Raw genomic sequence first — 21,882 nt, forward strand, 5'->3', positions numbered from 1 at the left:
TAAAGCTCTGTATTTCCTAGACACTTGTATATTGGTGTGAAGACTTTTCCAACCATTAATTTCCATGTAGGCAACCAAGTATAGTTATTATGGGGATTGTAGCAAGCCTTTAAAGTATCTGGGTCTGGGGTTCTAGGGCTGCTGCCCCTGTGCCCGCTAGCACAAAGGCTCAGAGAGTTAATGTTCACTGGTGATGCCTGTGGTGACCTGGAGGTCACGAGTTCGGTTCCTCGCAAGGCTGACTTGGCATTTCTAAGCTAATGAATAGGTAACCATTAAGCTGGGTAATAATATCTAACCCTTGTTACTGTTGATATCAGGGCTCCCCTTGTCATGCTTTTCACAGAGCCAAGCAGGTGTTACCCGTGTCACAGGTGTCGCCTGTGACGTGTAGCTAAGCGCTCTCTGCTCTTGGCCCATCCAGTTCACCTTTGGCTCCTAATCTCATCCACCACTTCCCTTCCGGGTCTTGATTTAGCACTTGTGAAACTGATGCAACAGCATTCCTAGCAGCATTCTACAGATGAGACCGGTTTTATGGTCTGTGACTATTTAAGCAATGTCAATTACTGTGTAACTCTGTTAAGAGATGTCGCGAGAAGAGGCTATTCGCCAAAACAGAGGCCAGCGCTGTGCACAATGATGCCCACAGCTTTCATGGGGGTTTTCCCACATGGGGCATTATTTTACAGTGTTTTCAGGGCAAGGGCAGAGTCTGTTCCCAGGCAGTGCCTTGCCGATCTCTGGGTCAGTGTAACAAGCTGGCATCCCTTGTGTTGCCCTGGCACCTCATGATGAGTGACCAGTAAGTTTTGGATTATTGGTATTTTTGCTTTTCCAAACATTAGTCTGAAGGTTTACTGTGTGCATTGGTACAATGTAGTTGCTTACAAACACCCATATACAAACACACACTTAAAATAAGACTTTGATTACAATTTGGGAATGTGTTTGGTGGGTTTGCCTGAGAAGTGCAATGCAAATCTCGTAAGGCCAGTGGCAAAGTAGTAACTATTTCCACATTTACAATTGTGAAAATTCACGTCCCACAGTTATCTGGGGACCTTAGGTACACACAGATGGATCTCTCATGACTTGTACAGAAAGTTTGGGAAAGTACATCACTTTTTATATAGTTTGCCAAATATGTTACGGAGGGTTGGCATATGTTGATCAAAGAAACGTCATGATAAAGGAAAACTGAAAAAAATTAAACTATCTTAATTTTTTTAAACAATTTGTGTTTGATGTAGCCATTGCCTGCATTCCACATATGTACGGTTGTGGAAAAGAAGAGGTAGATTGGCGGAGTAAGTGAATACCATACATTCAGGGACTTGTGCAACGAAATGCATGCTTCATGTGTGAGTTGCTATAGAATGAATGTGAATACCTGTAAATTACGAAATCAGGGCTATGCATTAAGGGGCAGATGTAAGACCCTATTTTGCATGCGCAAATGGGTTTGCGACCCATTTGCGCATGCAAAATACAATTAGGCCATGTACTAACACTATTTAGCTAGTCGCAATTTTTTTGCAACTTGCTAAATAGGATTAGCAACTCGCTATTAGGAAGGGGCGTTCCAAGGGTGTCCCTTCCTAATAGTGAGTCAGAGCCCTATGTAAGACTGTTTTGCGACTGCAATTGTGGTCGCAAAACAGTCACAGTTTACCAAACTTCGCAGAAGGGTGGGAAAACACTCGCAAACGAAAAGGTATCCCCAGGGGACCCCTTCCCCTTTGTGAATGCAGGGGAAAATATTTTTTAGGGGCAGGCAGTAGTCCCAGGGACTACTACCTGCCCTTAAAAAATGAAACTAAGACGTTTAATTTTTCTTCTTTTGAATGCATCCCGTTTTCCTTTAAGGAAACGGGATGCATTAAAAAAAAAAAAACTGCTTTATTTATAGGCATTCTCAGACATGGAGGTCTGCTGAGCCCAGCAGGCCACCATACCTGGGAGGGGCAGCCATTCCCAACGGGGTTGCAAATTGCGAGTGCCTCATTAATATTCATGAGACATGCAATTTGCGACCCCATTGGGAATCCCAAACATTGTCTGAGACACTGTTGTACATTGTGATTTGTGACTCGCAAATTGCGACTCGCAATTTCTCGCAATTCAAGAGTCACAAATCACAATGGTCGTGCATCTGGCCCTAAGTGTCCTTTGCCTAGTTTGCACATATCAGTTTGGACCCAAATGAATATTGAGTCTTATAAGTGAAGACAGATTGTTTTTTCCTTAAGAGGCAGTGATGGCCAGATGAACAAAATGACGTTTTAGGTCGAGTCTACCAGACAGTGCAAAAGACCTATTGTGGGCTTGCCAAAAATGCATGGGGTTACCGGCCACTCATTGATTACCATTGGTTTATTTTAGTGGTACTCTCAATTGCGTGTCTGTGGCTCGTAAATGTCCCAACTTTTCCATCATGTGCTGTTCCTCCCCTGGAACATAACCTCTTCCCAGTCTCTGATTGACTGGCTTCTTCTATCCTTCCACTGCGCACTTTTAGGAAACTACTTTTTTCTTTTTTGCTTAAACACTTCACAACAGTGCATATGTTTGCATCTTTCTCACATGTGCCACTTTTCTCTTCATCCACCCATTTCACGTTGCTTCTATCAACCACTTCTACATTGCACCCACACACCCACTGTTATTTTTGTAATTTTTATTTTTTGGGAGAGAGAAGAATCAAGCATCTCTGACTCGTAAATAAAAACAAAAATGGTACCCTACCACTTTGTTGTTGCACTCGTCATGCAGGTACGAGTCTAGCATAGGTTTTGTAATGGAAAGCTAGCCTTCCAGTACAAAATACCATGGATAGACTGACTTCAACAGCTTTCTGTCTTTGTATGTGTGCTGTAAAGTGCAGTACACGTACAAAGTCGGAAAAAGAAGGAGAAATTTAAGCATTTCTTCCTCCTTGTGCCTACTTTAAAAGTGTGCAGTTTTCTAACGCTAAATCCTGTCTTCCTTGTTTAGTAAATTGGGTTTAGCATCAGAAACCTTGTGTGGTTTCATGGGTACGCCCATGCACCACCCAAGGTAGGGAGGGCCCCTTGGTGCTGAGTAATGCAAAGCAGCGCTATGCGCCGTTTTGCGTTACATTTATGTTATTTCTAGCAATAAACAAGTTTAGCCCTGGAATGTAAATTGGAAAAAAAGATTTTATGCCGCTTTGCGTCACTTTTGTGATGCAAAATCGGCGTAAAATCACAGTAAATCTCCTCCGTAGTATATCCTCCCTCTAGTCTCTCAACTTGGAAATACATTCCTTGCTTGTCTGCCTTTACTTGGCCCTTCCTGCTGCTGTAAAACACCACGCCCACGGTGTCGTCTGTAAGCTGCTTAGCTCTACGACAATTCCTTAAGACGCCAGGACAAGTCGTGGCTTTATTTTTTTAGGGCCTTGCAAGGGATATGTCTGCCTAGATAGCAGGCAACAAACATGAGGTAGCTAAACAGAACACTTCTCTTAATACATTTCTATGTGATTCCTGCGGTGTTCAAGGCATGTGCAAGGTTTCTGGGACCGCTAGCTTTTTCTGTGTTAGACCTTTTATGTTATAGGCACAGTCCTTGCTTCTGCCAAGTCGGTGAAACTGTAGCAGCAACCTTCCAACCTGTGGTGACGATGGTGTATGTGAAAGGCAAAATAATACGTACCTTGTTTAAGCAGTAATCATTCAGGATAGGAAGATATTTATTTTAGATTTTTTCTTAATTGCACGGCATGCTGTCAAAGACAGAAGCTGCGAGCTATTTTTAATTGTTTACTTCGGAAATTATTTTCAGCAGAAGGTAGAGAAACTGCATTCTGCATTATCAAATGTTCATAGGCGAGCACATGAAGGCAGAGCTAACATTCTTTGTGAATTGCACCAGCGTAACTTATTTGGGTGGAATATTGTCCCGGTTGGAGGGTTCCCTCCTCCCTGAACACACTTTCACCTGTCCAGAGTCGGGCTTTGCCGGTGAAAGCGCAGCTCCTATAGGGGTAACTTCGTGGCTTGCAACTCTGTTTCCGATTGTGTTTGGTTTTATTTTTCTCTTTCAAGGTAATGTAAGTGACTAGATCAGCATTTTTTCGGGATGGGCCTTGTTAGAGCTTGGGTGTTGTTTTGCTCTGCTCCCTAGGCCGGAGAGCTTTTGTCGTCACAAGTTTCCGCGCCTAACTCGAGGGAGCAGATAAGTCCATGAGTTTGCAGGAGTGAGGGTGTAACCGACCTATTCATGATCAGCTGGTAGGGGTGAGGTGTGCATAGTGTTGGACTTCACACGGCCCTCAGCACCATTTGCTGGTCTAGTCTGATAATTTGTGACATGTACACCAAGATTCACTTATGCGTGTGCCACAATCACACTGTATTTGGTGCTGCACAGATCTACACAAAGATTGGAATTTCTCTCCTTTTCATCGAGTTCAGTTTTGATGCAGACAGTGATGGTGTTTTCGTCATATACTCTGCTCAGTGCCCTTATCAATGCATCAGAGAGACCATTTACTACAAGGAAGAGCGAGTTTAAGGCAGTGTGGTGAACTTCTATAGAGGGATTCATGTGGTGGACACAGACACGTGATCCTTGTGTGATTGGCCTCTTGGAGCCAGTCTAGGTTTCTTTACTGGTTCTAGGACCCAATCACCGAAAGATCTGGTAGCTTTAAATGCTTCCTCTCTGGTCTGAAGAATGAGCGTCTGTCACACATGCAGCGCATCCACCACAATCCTCTCACTTTGTAACAAGGTCTCAGTATTCGCTTCTTCATCTCAATGGCCCTGTTAACCTTAAAGAGTCTCGTGCTTGCAAATCAGCACTTTTTTGTTAAAACATTAACGTTTAGGCCTAACCGGCCCATCCTCACTCGCGCTGACTTTTGGACTTTGGGCACACAGTGCTTAGCTACAGAGCGGGAACAAACAGGGGGAGAGGGTCAAATATGGCTGTGCCATGGGTCTGAACCTGTGTAGTCCGTGCAAGTACTGGATCCTAATCAACGCATTGGCTCTTGGCGAGACTAAATGTGTGTATGTGCAAACCACTGCACGCCTCCTGTCCAAGTCATAAAGGCGTTGAAAGGTGGAAAAAACAACTACAACATATGCATGTACTCCTCCATTTACCTGTACCTCCTTCACACCTTAGTTCTGTACATCTAGTCTCAATTGGGCGCATCTCCCTACACAGATACAAACACACACTTCTCAAGCATGACCTCGCACCATCAAACATGTATGCATGCGCACACACACACACACACACACACATACTTGAGTGTATGGTACCTTATGGATACTCATCCTGTCGAACAATTGGTCTCTGTACAGATCTCCATTGCCCATTGGAACTAGATGCAGTCTTTGTGACAAACCTAAACAAATTCAGGTAGTCTAAACTCAATGTTCTTGTAGCTTTGCTGTTCGCTTTACAGGTGCAAAACATTCTTGTTAGATGCGTATCAAGAGGATTTTTGTGTGTTTTCCCTTTGTGGTTCGTTGGTTAGGCTCTTTGAGAGCTCACAAGATTGTGCACAGTCTGAATCAGGAGTCTTATCCTGCAACCTGCAGGGAGCAGTGATAGGCATGTCCATGCTTCAGTGCTTTAAATACATACAAGAAAGACTGTCTGTTCCAGTATGGTTGAGGGGGATACACACATGAAGAAAACCCTAACTCCATGTGAAGAAAGTATGATTTGCCTGCAGCCGCATGTTATCTTGAGTGAGGGGAAAATAGCACCAATCATCAGTAGGACCTAGGACAGTAACAAGTGGGGTCCTTAATGAAAGAGCAAAGATGGAGCTAGACAGAAAATCTACAGATGTGCATCTGGCAAGAAAGTTGAGGAGTGGGCAAACAAAAGGACAGGCAAACAAATCAGCACTTTTTAGAAAGCTCTACAATAGTAGGGTAACCCCCTCAACGTATCTCATCATGAAGCTGCAGGTATTTTGCACTGATTTCCATAAAGGGTTCATCCCTTATTTGGGTTTAGGGCCCACAAGGCCTTAGCAATATGAATACCCTTTTAAAGAAAAGTGACACCCTCATCAAAATATATACAGGGAGGGAGGCTGCATTTGCCAGTCCCTCTTCTGCTCCCTAGTCAAGGCTTATACTTGGAGGGCACAGGTAGTATGCTAATGTTATTTGTTAAGGGGCTGAACACTGTCTTGCCTGAGGAGCACTGTATTTAAGGTTATTATCATCTGGTCTGTATTTTGTAAGCCCTGGTGGTTTTCTCATGCTAATGGGAGGTCCTAGGCTTATGTTGCGGGTTCATGATTTGTTTACTATACAAAACCATCAATTTGTTGCCCTTAACCTTTGTGTTAATATTTGGAGAGCTACGTTCTGCTTAAATAGGACCTTGGTTCTTAGAAATTTGTGGGTCTTGATAAGTACCAGGTACAGCTTTAACGACAGAGAAGTAGGAGTTGTGAGAGTTTGAGCTTTGGGGGTTCACGTCTACAAAAAGTGTTGTGATAAAAGTAGGCTGAACACAGCAGCTGTTGCTCAGACCCACGTAAGGAGGAGTTAGAGGATGACATCCTAGTCATATGTTTTAGTTTGTTGTGAAGAGAAATGGCAAACGATGGTGCTGGATTGAGAAGCAGTGAAAATTAAGGCGGGGGTGGGGGGGGTAGGTTTGCTTAGCCAGCACCCCACAAGGTTTGTAACTGCAAACTTGAAAGGCGAAAATGTGGCTCTGGGAGCTTCCAGGTACCAAGGATCTGGATAACCATTTGAAGCGTTTACAAAGAGACCAACTCTTGAACCTTCTTCCAGTAGCGACTGCTACTGAATGAGGGTGGTGGGGAGAGGGGGGAGCGGATGGGGGAATGAAAAATAAAATGACTTACCTGGGTGCCGCCGGCCGCCGCCTCTCCTTCAATGTCTTCTTCACGTCGCAACAGGATGCACACTGCAAGGCAGCGTTGTGATTGGTCTGAGCGCTGTGATTCTGCTCTCAGACAGGGAGGCTGTGCATGTTCCTGCAGCCTGGTGGGGAATATAAAAAGTGCACAGGACGCTGGGCGGCCAAACCGTCCTGCTCAGTTTAAAGTGTGCCTAACACTCCTCCCCCTGCTCAGGTAGTCCAGCCCTACCCGCCCTGCCCCGCACCTAAGCAGGAAGAAAAACTAAAATGATGATGTTATTATCATTTTAATTTTCTCTTTTAAACTGCTCTCAGAGCAGTGGGGCGATACTCTTCCACCTTAGTGGAGGAGCCGCCGCTGCCTTCTTCTCTGGGTTGGATTATGGCACTGGGAAGGTAAGAGGTTTTTAGATGAGTTTCCACAATTTGCAGCAGCAGAGGAATAATGTGAATAGATCTTTGTAAAAAGGCAGATTTTTGCCCCCTTTTTAGGTCGAGGGACCGTCCGGTCTGCCGAAGGCAGAACCGGAAGTCCGGAGATCTTATGTTTCTTAGAGTGGCTATTTAGCCCGCCTCTCTTTTTGCCTCTTCTCCATTGGCTGGCTTCCTAAACGGAGGCCAGCCATTGGAGGAGAGAGCCGTCCCTCCAAATAGGCTCTGCCTTTTTCAGATTCGGGGGCGTGTTCCGTGCTCTTCTTTCCACTTTTTAGCCACTCCCTTTTTTAGGCGTGTTTTTCTCTCCTCCAGCCAATGGCAAGAGGAGAGAAAAAGAAACACGCCCCCGAATCCGAAAACGCCACTGCGTTTCTCCGAGGCATTTCTGCTTTGCCTCGGAGAAAGGCGGTGGTGTGCTTGTTTGTCTAAGTTCTTTGTTTGTCATTAAGGTGTTTAGTATAGACTTTATCTGTCTAAATTACTGCCATTTTTAAAGAAATTGTTGTTCTGACTTGGCGCTTATCGCTGCACACATGTTTAAATCCTTAGATCAGTGGTTCCCAAACTTTTGACTCCTGAGGACCCCCATTGAGTCACCACTGGAAGCCGGGGACCCCCAAGCAATTTGTAGGATTTAAATTTCAAACATTAAAACAGTAATTAAAAAAAATAAACAAAGGTGTGCACTCAAAACAAATACTCAAATTACTAAGAATTTTAGGGGCATATTTACAAGTCCCTATTGCCATGGTAACGTCACTTTTTGCGATGTTCCTGTGGCAATAGGGGCTTTGCCTTATTTACAAAGCAGCGTTAAGCCACTTATTGTGGCTTAACGCTGCCTTGTAAATAAGGCCCTCTTTCACGCAATGCTTAGCGTGAAAAAGGTGGGCAGTGGGAGTTGCAGTGGGCGTTTCACTCCAACACCCATTGATTTTGACGCTGCCCTCTATTTACAAGGTCAGCTTAAATAGGAGACAACACCAAAATTAAGACCATGAAAAACCTGGTCTTAACTTGGCGAAATGAGGAGAAATGCCTTATTTCTCTCCTCGTTTTTGCTTTTTCCAACAGAAAAAGCAAAACACCTTTGATTGTTTATGTTCAGGATGGTGACCCTTCCTGCACATAAACAATCTTTAATAAAAATGACGTTTTGTAACTTCCATGTGTGCTGCATTAGGCAGCACACATAGAAGTGACAAAAAGGCATTACAAAATTGTTCATGTGCAGGAAGTGGGAACATAGCAGGATCAGGATAATGATAGACTGGGAATAAACATATGTTGCTAACTTTTACCATGCAGTTTGCAAGCAGCTCTTTGACAGTTTATAGGACATGGCGCTAGATTACGATTTTCCCTTATGAATTGCACAGTGACAAAAGAATCTCTGTGACAAAATCAGTAGCCCACTGACCTATGCACATAAAATACTGTTTTTAAAATGCATTGTACACGTTCTTTGCAGTAGGCATATTAACCCTCTGTGTCACATTAGATAAGTCAAAGCTGCCACTAGACAAAACTTTCCTCTCTCTCCAGCAGGTACATTAATCACTGGCATTTTCTTGACACTTTTATAGTTGCTCAAACTGATAATTTTACAAGGAACTTTGCAGTGCTTTTAAAACTGCTGCCTGCGGATCTCCTGGGAATGTGCCACGGACCCCTGGGGGTCCTCGGACCCCAGTTTGGGAAACGCTGCTCTAAAGGATGAAAGGCTGAGCGAACCTGCCAAGGTTCAACCCTGTGTCCATGAGATACCACTGTGATTCTGCACTGGATATTTTTGTCCACTGAATCACCAGTTAAGCTAACCTAAATAGGTATAAATTTAAAATGCAAAACAATTAAATGACTTCATAATTGAACGCATGGACTATGGGAATGCCCTGCTGAAATTAGTAAATGATACCCTGCTGTCGGAAACTGCAGGTGGTCCAGAATACCGCAGTGCGACTAATCTGTAACCTTCCTTCAAGCTCGCCTTCTTCTCCTATCCTTAGAAAGCTTCATTGGTTGCCTATTAGGAAGCGTGTCATCTTTAAACTTTGCTGTTTGACACACAAAGCTCTCTTTGTCGCGGCCAGTTTATCTATCGTCCCTGTTAAATCCTTACCTTCCTTCTAAATGTCTGAGATCGTCGGACAAGGTGTTTTTGGTGATTCCTGCATACACACCTCAAGAAATGTGGGCAGATCTTTCTCCTACACTGTCCCCTATCACCAGAACAATCTTCCTTTTGGCCTTCGCTCTTGCCTAGACTTCTGTTTCTTCAAGAAAGAACTTAAGACTTGGCTGTTTTAGACTTTCTTTTTCTCCTCTCGTGCAGTGCATCGCCGAGATGCTCCTTTGGGAGTGAGTCGTGCGCGATATCAAATGATCAATTAAACGCATGGCAGCTTTTGTACCAGCGGTAACACAGTTGGGTAAGTGATGGATATATGTAGTGAAATAAGAGCTGCTTAGAACAAATAAGTAAAGACATGTTAGAGTTGGAATTAAATATCGCTTAACAAGATGCCGCTCAGAATATGGACTTCATCATTTAAAGAGGATGGATTCAAAGCGTCTTCATTGGCACACTTTCCACAACCAAATTGTCCAGATAACTCTACTGTAGTGTAAAGAAGAGATTGAGAAAAGGGCCGCTCAAGCCCTCAACACTGTTGCACCCCCATTGGAAAAATACGTCCACCATGGGTCACATTAGCAAATGGTTCACTGATAGACAGCGAGATGAAAAGGGATGGGGTCGAGCTCAGTGAGACCAGGAGAGAAAATAATCCACTATCCGCACAGTCCCTTCAGTAATCCAGGCTGCAATATCTTCAGGAAATTAGCAGCCCTCATCTGCCCTCCGAGTCCCAATCCATGCAAATGTGTGAGAACGTTGCTTCCACACAACCTTGTTTCCACACCGAAGACAAGTAGATCATTTCCGGCATTCCAAGGTCTGGCCAATCACACACCATAGACCAAACAGGGAGTCAATTGCCCAGGCAACTTGCCACAAGTTTGCCAGTTTTCAAAATGAAAGTAACCAAGACCGTTAGGTCTCGAGGGCTTCGTAAAATTCTGACAACCATGCAGACCACTGCTTGCAGGCATGTCAGCTAGTCACACCTGCCTAAAATTACAGTATTAAAAAGGAACAGTAATTGCTGTCCCATTTGTAAAGCAAAACTCATAATTCCTGTTATTTATCGCACCCAATAAATAGCAACCCGAGTGTAAAGCTATTTATTGGGTGCGATAAATAACGATTCAGTTATGCAGGCCAATATTGCCACATGTCTACCACTATTTCCGAATCGCACGGAAATATGACTCTCACCAGACTTGTCACAGCTTCTCTTTGGTAATAGGTGAACACCCAGAAGCACTAGGCAAGCGCCCAAAGCCTGCCCACCCAACTCATTATCTTTGTTCACCATAGTCATTCCTGGTCAGATATATGTCATAAGATGTGTCCTTATATTTCAGTCTTTCTTGGTAAACCATTGTTCCTTAATTAGTAGGGGTGCACGGGTCGCACTTGGGATAGCCGCATCATAGTATAACCGATGTGGCTCCTAGTGTTTTGCGGTTATCACGTACTTCACCCTCAAGGTTGGAATGAATGGGAGCGTTGTTAGACCAGGACTCAGCCGGTATTCATGATCGCAAGCTTTGTGTTGAAGTAGAATGCATCATGTGATGGCCAATTCGTTAGTTGGGAAAATTCCAAGACCTTCATATCTGTGAAGATCGTTAAAGTGTTGGAGTTGAATGTGCTAACATATGTCAACACATTATTTTTTCTCTAAACAGCAGGTAGGTGTGGTATTTGTTTCATTTTTGATATTCAACTTGAATTCTAAGCACAGAGGTCTAAAGATGAGATAAGGCAAAAAGGATGTTTAAGTGCTTTTCACGCCCAATGAACACATGTTCTCCTGCTCCTGAAGATGAGAGTGCAAGTTGAATGTGAAAACCATTGAGAAAGTTTGTGAATTTAGAGCTCTTCATTTTTCCATGCCTAAGTAGCTTACCCAGTCTAAGATTTTTATTTAGCATTCTGGGAGTTTTAGTCCCACTTAGATCAAATGAGGACCTTAGGTCTCAGAATGCAAAGAAACCCTCCGGATAAGCTACTGACGCTTAGACCTGGGAAACGTGGGTGTTCTGTGAATACCCATAATGTTATGACTTTTCAGGGTGACCACCTCCCTCCAAGCTGTTATGGACACTGTTTACAGTCCTGGACTTTTGCGTTACAACCAAATGCATTTTGGGTGTGGTTGTCTCACTTTGCTTCAATTGAACTAATCATACTAACTCACGTGAAGTCAGTGATTTGCAGGTGAATAGTTCAGAACTGAAGATATAGTCTGTAAATAATTGAAGTCACTCTATGGATTGTGTGTGCTCTCAGTGGCGTAAGGAAAGTTTAAGGGGCCCCCATGCAATGTGCAGGGAGGGGCCCCGCTCCGGATTTCATTCGAGGCGCTCCGGTTGAAGTACAATGCTGAGGGGGCCCCCTGCAGCTCAGGGCCTCCCCGCACTGAGGGGGATGCGGGGGGCTGTGTTACGCCCCTGTGTGCTCTCCTCCTTCCCCATGCCATCCACTCCGTCTCCCTGCTCTGCATCCATATTACCACCCTTATCCTAAAGTTACCAGAGCAGAAAATCTACCATAGCTCCAGAGTTCCCATGGTAGGAAGCACGGCCGGACTGGGAACCGAAACTAGTCCGGGCAAACAGCGGATTGGTGCTAGTTGAAGCACCATTGCCGTCTCACCGCTGCTGCTTATGTTACAGGCCCCGGTTAACAAAAACGTCCCCCCCCCCCCCCCCCCAGGGGTCCAAAACTGGCCCTCACCCTTGCGGCCCACCAGGGAAACGCCCGGTGCCCGCTACAGCCAGTCCAGCCCTGGTAGTAAGTTCCATCTCAAAGGGTAACTGTTCATAGACCCTGATTTTGTGTCTCGGGATCTGTCATGTGAGCCTGCACTTGGGATTTCTGCACAGTATGTGCACAGAAAATGTGGCGAATGAGATTTTGTAGAGCTGTCTAGTTTCTGTAGTCCACCTCTGAATAGCTCATCTAGTCCAGGCTTTTTCTTTGTATTCTGGGACTTGTAGTCTGGGTTTAATACTAGACTGGGATAAACAGAAATGTAAATACTACACTACACAGAAAAAAAATATCTTCATTGGATGAGCTGCCTCATCTTGGACCTGGGAAAGTTGAGAGTTCTGCATTATTGGGTGTGCCCCTTATCTGTGTACGTATTGCGTTAGACGTCCAGGAACTGTTCCCCTCTTTGTCACTGGCGAGAAATATTTCAAAGCCTTTGTAGCATTTTTGAACGCCCTTTTTAGTGGTGCGGAGAGACTTCTGCTTTGTTGACGTTTAAAGGCAAACAAACTAAGTGTTGAACATGCAAAGCGCGCGTTGCCTCGTGGGAAGGGCAAGGGAAGCGATGGGCAGCTTCTGTGAAGGCCTACTGCAAGGGAGGGCGTAAAATGCGGTAAGTGCAAAACACACCTATTCCTGTTTGATTGCAAAATATGCATGTTTCAGTGATTCACAGATATTGCACTAAGCGTAAATTGCTTATAGAAATGTGCACCTGAGCAAAGTATTCGGTCATGCCCGAGCGCCATGGACAGAGGATTTAATTTATTTCCTGCTATTACGCTAGTGCACAACAACAATATTACATTCTCGCTGTCGACAAAAGTCTTTTTTTTTTATTTGTCGTATTTAAATTTCTGACTTGAGGCAAGTCCGAACATGGGCAAATTATGAGCAGGCTAACTATTCCCGTTTGTTTAGTTAATGAGTGTAATCATTTGAAACATTTGTTCCTTTCTACGAGTGACTACATTTGCATGGCACGGTGGCCGCTTCGTAAAAGCTCGCTTCCTTTGACTACGTAGCTGCTTATGTGTGACATTTTCATCATTTCAGTGTAATTATGAGTGACATTCAACGACTATGAGTGACACTTTCTCGAGAGCAAAATCAACCAATGCATGGCTGCCAAGTTTTCTGATTCCTTAAGTGTGGCATTTCTGTGCTTTCATAGTGTTTGTGTGACATTTGATTGCCTTATGTGTGTCACTTTGAGTGGTATTTGACGGTGAGTGTAATCAAGCGGTTTCATCCATTCAATGAGTGCAAGTCCTTAGCACACACACTGAACATAAGTGCAGCTCAGCTAAGTTGTGTTGATATGCCCATGGTGGGCCAAAATGTATTGACTATAGTGTGGGATATACCAGCTCCTGTACTTTAATGCAATTCACAAGGCTGTTTTAAAACTATGTATATTCATTGACACTACTAAGGCATGTGATCTCATGCAGTGGGATGTTCTAAACTAGCATTTAATGTTGCCAACTGACACAGTTAATACATAATCAATCGGACTGCAGAGTCAGCACTGGCGGAAAGTGTAAATCACATGAGAGAAGGCCACTTGGCAACCACTGCCTCACCTGCAAAACACAAGCCCAGCAAAACTATAAGTTTCTCATCCAATGGCATTTCCCAGCTGCAGGCGGAGGAATTTCAGATATGTAATTTGTTTTCATTTACTTAAATTAGGACTTGCAAACATCAATGTATTAGATTTATTTTGCCACGCACACACTACTGTCAAGTGTTAAGCCACTCCATCTACTCGGCCTGAATTGTAAATTGTAAAAAAAAATTGATACTTGTATAGCGCACTACTCACCCGCAAGGGTCTCAAGGCGCTTGTACGAATACCGCTGTGGAACCCATCCTGGCTTTCCCTGTGAGGCGTCCACTCCTGGGCACCCCCAAGGTGGAGGCCAGGCATCCTTAGCGTTGTGGGGGCCGTTGTGGAGATTAAGCAAGCTATTGCCCAGAGTTGCAGAGTGGGACTCCATGATTGGAATGGCACCGAGGCGAGAATTATCAGGTCCGTGTAATTTTTGAGCCCAAGACCCGCCGAGGCGGGGAATTGAACCCTGGTCCCGGGCCAGATCTCTGCATCAGGGTCTGCCGCTCTAATCATTGAGCCACACTTCTCCACAATACTCTTACCAGCAGGTGCAACTCAGTTCTGGAACACTCTCAGAGCCCAGTCGTGTAAGAGCCTACCTATCCTCTCGGGTGCCTATGTAAGCTTGCTCATGCGTCAGCAGAGGTCATACGACTGTTTTGACCAATTGAGCTGGCCAGGTGTCACTGTCTGATAGCTTGTTATAAAGAGTAGAGACATCCACAACAAGTCGGGGAATTAGAGGTATCCCGCTTAGCTGTTTCTTCATCTTGTTTGCTTGCCAAATTACCGGTAATGCGGGAACATAAGTTATATTGCGTTACTCTAATGCGACGTGCGTGGCACTTGGCAGGAATGATGCTGTGTGCAAGTTATACACATGCAGCATGAAATGCCGCATACAGCACAAGTTGCATAGTTACAGTCCTCTCCTATGTTAAGTTCTGGCTTTTGAGTGCATTAGATGTTTCTTCAGAGTATTTTTTTTCACAAATAGTCTTTAATAATATACGGCCAGAGAGAGCAGACCTGCTAACTTTTCAAAAATATCCACCTCATGAGAAGAGGAGGAGCTTTGAAGGGGGTGGGGCTTTGGGCGAGCACTACCTAAAAACACTTACGCCGTCCATCAGGTGCCCCTTCCTGCTCCCCTAAAAAACTACATATGCTTTAGAGGCTGTTGCCGATGTCCTTGGAAGGTTTAAACACCTGTAATGGACATCCGCTGTGGCGATCCTCCGTTTCACAGGAGCTGGATCCCACATTCACTAACTGCACCCTTTTTCTCACTCCATGTAATGTTGGCTCCTCACTGGTGATCGTGTGTAGGGATCCAATATTGTGTGACGCACAGTGACACCCTCTGAGTTGGCAGGTCTGATAGAATGTTTTTTTAATCAAAACTCTTCATTCATTGGTCTGTTAAATTGTCATTCAGATTATGAATCCTCGTACCACTACATGCAGTATTTGAAATTGACAGCGCCAGGTCAGGGATTTGCTTACTTTACTTTGAGTGACTCCACTCTGCCTCTTCACATTGTTCACATTCAACAAAAAAAGTTCCATTCTCTTTGGTGGTCAGTGCCAGGGCTGGTTGTTTTGTTTATGTTGCTATTAAGGATACAAACTTTTATTTTTACTATATAATGCAATATCATTGAAACAGCATACTCTGCCAAGGCCAGATCTTTGCCAATGCTTGTTCTATTTTTGTACAATGAACCATGCATACTTTGCACATGCAGGTTAACCTTCTTAATGAGTGAGTTATTTTGCGCTCACAAAAAACCTTGGTGGATCATTGACAATTCTGCTTGATTTGTGACATTTTAAGTAGGAAGCTTGTTTATTCTCCTAATACAGAATGCTAGCACATCACAATTCCAAGCTTTCCTTGGTGACTGAATAAAGAACTTTGCAAAATTGCCAAGTAGATTATACTCTTGCAATGTTGGCGCACCAATTGGAATACAAGGCACATAGCAAATGCTTATAGTACGCTCATTACGTCACGCAAATATTAGAGCATTGTAAAGACACTCCTTTATTGCCGTTGTCGAGTGCAGCAATGTGTGTTGTAACTATGTTACGTAAGATACATAATTACACCACTGATGATAGAAGGAAAACACATATTCTGTAGTAATGGCTTCACTCCAAGGGAGGGGCTGACCTGGCCATCCACAAATGATGAATGCTGGTGGGATTCAGGGTTGATGTGGAGGGGGGGTGATATTCTGCTCCTTATCATTGGCTGCTGGCCTCATGCAAGGAGTAAGTCAGTTTCCGTGGTTGACACACAAAAAAGGGATTTGGATCGGAGCCTATATAATTTAAAAATTTTAGCTAACTAATCAATTGGCAAATTCCCTGCTGTAAACAGTACGTTTAAACCCGAGCGAGTGCATGTAGCTGTTGGTATCTGGTAGGATGTGGCTTTAATCACCTGAGAAGTACATGTGACACTACCTAGAACTTCTAGCTTATGTTCAATCCATATTTCTAAGTTGGAGTAGGTGGGTTTCTTTTGTGCCACATTTGAAAGAGGTTGGACTGAAATTATCTGCAAAAATTGGATTTGTAACCGTATCAGGATTTCTGGAGCAAAAATGCATACATGAGTAAATAGAGCGACTCCTGCCCTATTGTCAAGGACTGCCTGTGTCCTAGAAATAAGTAGTGTTCTTTGTTTCCTCCCGGACCCATGGTTTTCTGCCGAAGCTCGTTTCCAGAAGGGTGCAGGGTTAGACCCTCACACAAGAGTACACTTTGATTTTTCACGACCACCAACATATGTAACAAAACAAGACCCATGCAGATGCAGAGGCAGCTGGAGCACACTTTGTTGACTAGAGTAGTGGCATAGCTACCAAGAGTGCTGCAGGTGCAGCCGCACCAGGAGTCTAAGGGACCCACTGCACCCGAATTGTATCTAGTTTACTACCAAACTGGCGGCAAATTCCTATTTTCCATGCTTGCAATGAGATTCATGTCAGCGTTGCTATGCCACTGGGCATTATGTAATCCTCTTAAAGCTGCTGTGAAGGAGGCGGAGGGGGAGCTCCCTTTAATGTCAAGCCGCACACTACAGTCAAAAGTCCTTGCATGTTAGTGAAATGCCTGAATCTCAGAGCCTCCTCAGCAGATTTTGCTCACAGGCCACATCCTTTTTGTTTTTTTTTGCCACTGGTTCTAACAAGTGTCTGTCAGTCCAAATTGCATTATTGTGAATACTGCGGTTTTTCCAAGTGCATTGTGGATGGGATCTGGTATGACCAACTCAAGTGGTAACCGGAAGAGTAGTGATGAGATGAAGCCAGAGGAGTGACCGTGAGGTAGGCAGGGAAATGCAACACAGACTTATTCAAAAACATGTGCTCAGATATTCAGTTTGTCCTTCCACAATTGTATTTGAATGATATGCTTTTATGTAGTTCTCCTACCACTTGAGATACTGCGAGCAACGATTTTTCATTGGTTGTTGACATATGTGAAACCACACATACACAGGGTTGTTGCAACTTATACAGGAGACCAGTTGCTTTCCTAAAGTTATAGTCTTCCTTGGATGGGAAGCTGCACGTCTGTCACATTTGAAACTGATCAAAAATGTATGCCGAATGGAATGCTTTACTTGGCCAAGTCTACTCTTTCCCCAGCCTACGATGTGTGAGCCGACATATGGCAAGCATCTTCTTTGTCTCTGGTGGAGTGTATAGACTTAGGCCGAAACCAGTCTTGGGTTGCTTGTGTTCTTGTTCACAGAGGGCTTGACTGTTCCTATTGGAGCAGGTGCAAGACTAATTTGCATATAGCTGGGTTTATTTTGAGGTAGCTTGATGGGCAAAAGAAGAGTGGGTTGGAATGCTGCCCTGGGCGATTGCCAGTGGTTAGGCAAATTGCAACCATTCTTTCCATCACCTTTTGGCTGTTTGATACAGTGTCCTAAGTGGCCAAGGGTAAGCCCTGACACGGGTCCCTTACTCATTCTACTACTAAAACCAAGCTACGCATGACTGAAGAGGCCCAATTGGTTCAAAACTGGTCTTGCGTTGCCTGTGTACCAGTTCAGAGAAGACTTGGCTTGGCAGTTTGGGCTGGACTGTTCTATTGCAGCAAGGCTGGTTTGCATATGGCTGGGTCTGATCAAAGGTGGCAAGCTGAGCAAAGGATGGCTAGGTTGTAATGCTACCCAGAGCGACTGCCAGTGATTAGACTTATTGCAAAAATTCCTCCCATCATCTTTAGTGTGTTTGGCATAGGAAGATAAGCCATTAAGGGCCTTTTTTATCATTATGTTACTCAGCGCAGTGCAGCATTCTACCTTGCTGCGCGATAGGGAAAGGGCGGGAATGCGCCATACTTAACAATGTACGGTGCACACCTGCCTTTTCTTAGCGCTGGTGCACAAAGTGCTGCCTAGCACCAACGCAGGCACTCTTGCACCATGGTGCAAGGGTGCCTGCATTGTTAGCAGGAGGGGTCATCTTCCTACACAAAAACAATCCCCAGAGGCACTTTCCTCATACAAAGAGGAAAAATGATGATAAATAAACCTATTTCTCCTGGTTACAACTCACCTGGGGAGGTGTAGCAGTTATGGTGCATTTCCAGGTCTACCAATTATGGTAAATCTGCGAAAGCATCAAAATACATTGGTTTTCTGTGGTAACACCCACGCACCACCCAGGGAATGCCTCCCTGGGGCAGAGTAACGCAGTGCAGCGATGTGCGCTGCATTACTCTAGATTTATCAAGCCGCTCAGGGCCTCACAATGTGGCCTTGTGTGGCTTCATAAATCGCATCGCCAGTATTGTCGCTCTTACACTCCATTGCGGGGTGCAAAAGAGATGCAACCCTTGATAAATAAGGCCCTGATTGTTTGCAGTCTGCTTCCAAAGGTCTATAGAAGCAAATTTGAATAAAAGGTATTTTTATGCTGCAGCTCCCTGAGCATTATGAGTCATTTGAAGGGACAATGCAAATGAACACATTTTGAATTCCGCAGGCAGTCTGCTCTTCAAATGTTCAGTTTTAATGGGTTTCCCTGGGTTTAGGTTTCCCAGAGATTACAAACTGTTAACATAGTAGCATAATCCTTCTAACATTTTGATGTCATAATTTTGCCAATCGTCATCACCTTCTCCGTACTCGTTGGCATTTTTGTATCTTATAACCCGTGTAACCTTCCTATTGTTTGAATTATGTTTCAGTCGAGGGTCTATCACACTTTGTCAAATTAAGAATGGTGAATGGGGAGGTGACAAAATGGGATGCTTCACTCAGTTGTAAACTGCAGGGACTGGCATGCACTAAAAAAAGATATGCTAAGTAGGCCTGGGCAAAAATGTCGTTCCGTTCGCGGAAATTGCGATAATTTGACATTTTTGCGTTCCGCGGAGAGCGCGAAAATGTAAAAAATTCCGGTTTCCGCAGCTTGGCGATAATTTGTTTCTTGCTCGCGCTGTAAAATAATACATTCTTGCGCGCGATCGCCTTACCTGAATCCCTGCGTTCGCCGACAAGTTTTCTTGATCCGGTCGCGTTCTCCATGAGATGTTGTATTGTTTTTAGCCATTTGCGCTGTCTCGCGACAGTTCGCGCCCGCAGTGACGTCATGCGTCGCGCGATCACGTCTTTCTTCTCGCGATCATGCACCGCGAGAACAACTCAAAACAAGATGGCCGCGCCCGCAAGCAACCACATGGGTAAGTTGGCGACCCGCAACCATGCAGAAAATCTCGCGAACATGCCGGAAAAAAACTTCCGCATCTTCGCGATATTTCTGCTTGTTTGCGATAATTTTAAACATTCTCGCGATAATTTGCGAAGGTTAATTCCGCAAATTCCGCCCACCCCTAATGCTAAGTTGTATCTTTGCGAAGAGAGAATAACCCAGATAGGTTCTTGTCACCGGTGGACATTGATGGGGTATTGTTGCAGGTTCAGACATTTTCCTTTCTTAAGTAGTTTTTAATGTGATTTTTATACACCCTCAAATTTAAATTGATCATTTACCGTATAATTTAGGAAGTAAATGGTTAATTTCCCAAAATATATAGGAGGAAATAGACCAATGACCATTTCCTGGATATACAATAGTCTCTATGTTCACACATGCGTATCTTGTTAAGCCTTTCTTCTGAAAATATATTTGAACTCTTATTCTAGAACCACTAAGAAACCATCGTCTTTAAAATGTGTACACAAAGTCAACAAGCGATTGCCACATTTTTTGCATGTGAACGAAACAGACAACATCCCCAATTTTAGGTGCCATTGTGTCATAATGTTTTGGCAACCTAATACAAACTGAAGTTGAATATCCACATTCTAAAACAAATAAGAAGTGTTAAGTACATCCCACTTGGGGGGGGGGGGGGTTCAATCTCCATTTGTGCCATTTAACCAATTAATTGTAAATCACACTATTAATGATTAGGGGCAAATCAATTTCTGAAAAAGCCATATTTAATGACCTTCAATAGGATTAAACCACTATATTAGCATTTTTGGGAACAGCACAACTCTTGTTTTGCAGTGCATGCTTTTGGTCAGTCCCATAAGCCTTTGAATGGAGTGTTTATATTTGAATTTCTTAACCAGATGAATGGCTTTGATATTATTCACTCATTTCGTGACGTGATGTCATCTTTTCTTAATTTTTCAGATCAATGTCCGTGTCATCACAATGGATGCGGAGCTGGAGTTTGCCATCCAGCCCAACACTACAGGCAAGCAACTGTTTGACCAGGTCAGTGCCTCCCAATGTTTGAATGCTAAATTTCAATTTGTTTGCATTGCAGTGCCAGATGGCGGGGGCATGGGGCGGATGAAAGGGCTGCCGCACAGTATAACGTTGCCTCATATTTGGATGAACCTTTGCCTCTAAACCAGCAATGGCAAATTGTTTGAGAATGCCCTGTCAAATTAATATTTAATTATTTTAACAGTTTTGTATTAAAAGCTGATTGGGCCCATCCACGCTTTGTAACAAATGCAACACGCTTTGTAACAAATGCAACTTTTAAAGACAGAGAACCAGAAAGTGTTTGACTACTAAGAATTCAAATTTTCTAGTGAATTACATTTTTTGTGTTTTCCAAGCATTTGCTCTGGAAACCTCTATCTCTCAGGAGTTTGCTTTGAAATGCTAACTCTGCACCTGGTGGTTTTTCTGCCATGGGTATTCCAGGTATTTAGAGGTAGGTGGTACAGGACATTCATTAATCCTTTTTTTGTCCACAATGAAAGAATTATCTCTCTGGAGTAATATCTGCTCCGCTGCTCAAGTAACGTATGTGGGTGAACCTTGCTTCTTTCCCCCTCGGCAAGCAGTCTAGTTTATTGATAAGTTCTGCACAGTTGGAATCAAGTGCAAAACTATTATGAATCCCACAATATTTCTGACCTTTTGACAGTTCTAAAATGCTTTGCTTCCCTTCCCTTTGGAGTATGAATATCTGTTGACCTTTGTCATGTACACACAGCTTTACATGGTTGCCATCTATCAAACCTCAGTAAGAAATTTGTCACTTATCAGCCACCAACATCTCTCCACACTCAGGGCTAATCATTACGGACTACCCTATTCTCTATCTTAGCTTGACAATTACTTCCTTGCATGTAGGTAAAGCTTGTAAATGTATCTACTTATCCAGGCTTTCAGGGAAATTCGTAGCCCACACTTGAATCCATCAGCCTGAGCTGCTGTGACTGATGGGGCCTTCTACAGTAAGACTTTCAAAACATCAATCATCTGTACCCGAGAAGGCGGGATCCTGCCCTCGGACTCCAGTTTTTTTTTAACTAAACCATTGATTATTTATCCAATCGTCAATCAGGTCTTTCTTTTTTTAATTTTCTTTTTCCCATATGCATTTGTCTTCCAAAGCGCAGTGAGACTGTGATTGGTTATAAAGTGCCACTCCGGTGGTGCAATGCCCTTGTAAATATGCCCCTTTGTGTCTGTACAAGTGTAAACTCCTTAAATTACTGTATATGGCTATTTATTTTAGGGGATTT

At 43.8% G+C, this 21,882-nt stretch overlaps 1 protein-coding gene across 1 annotated transcript in view; it reads left to right on the top strand.

Annotated features, from left to right (window-relative positions):
- The window catches only part of EZR (ezrin), a 151,418-nt gene that overhangs the window by 60,813 nt on the left and 68,723 nt on the right, over positions 1–21,882 (top strand). The window contains exon 3 of the mRNA XM_085612150.1: positions 20,528–20,611. Within this exon, the coding sequence (XP_085468276.1) occupies positions 20,528–20,611 (84 nt within the window). The remainder of the gene's footprint in view (positions 1–20,527; positions 20,612–21,882) is intronic.

The sequence above is a fragment of the Triturus cristatus genome, chromosome 6 (genome assembly GCF_964204655.1).
Source record: "Triturus cristatus chromosome 6, aTriCri1.1, whole genome shotgun sequence".
In the NCBI taxonomy this organism is placed as follows: domain Eukaryota; kingdom Metazoa; phylum Chordata; class Amphibia; order Caudata; family Salamandridae; genus Triturus; species Triturus cristatus.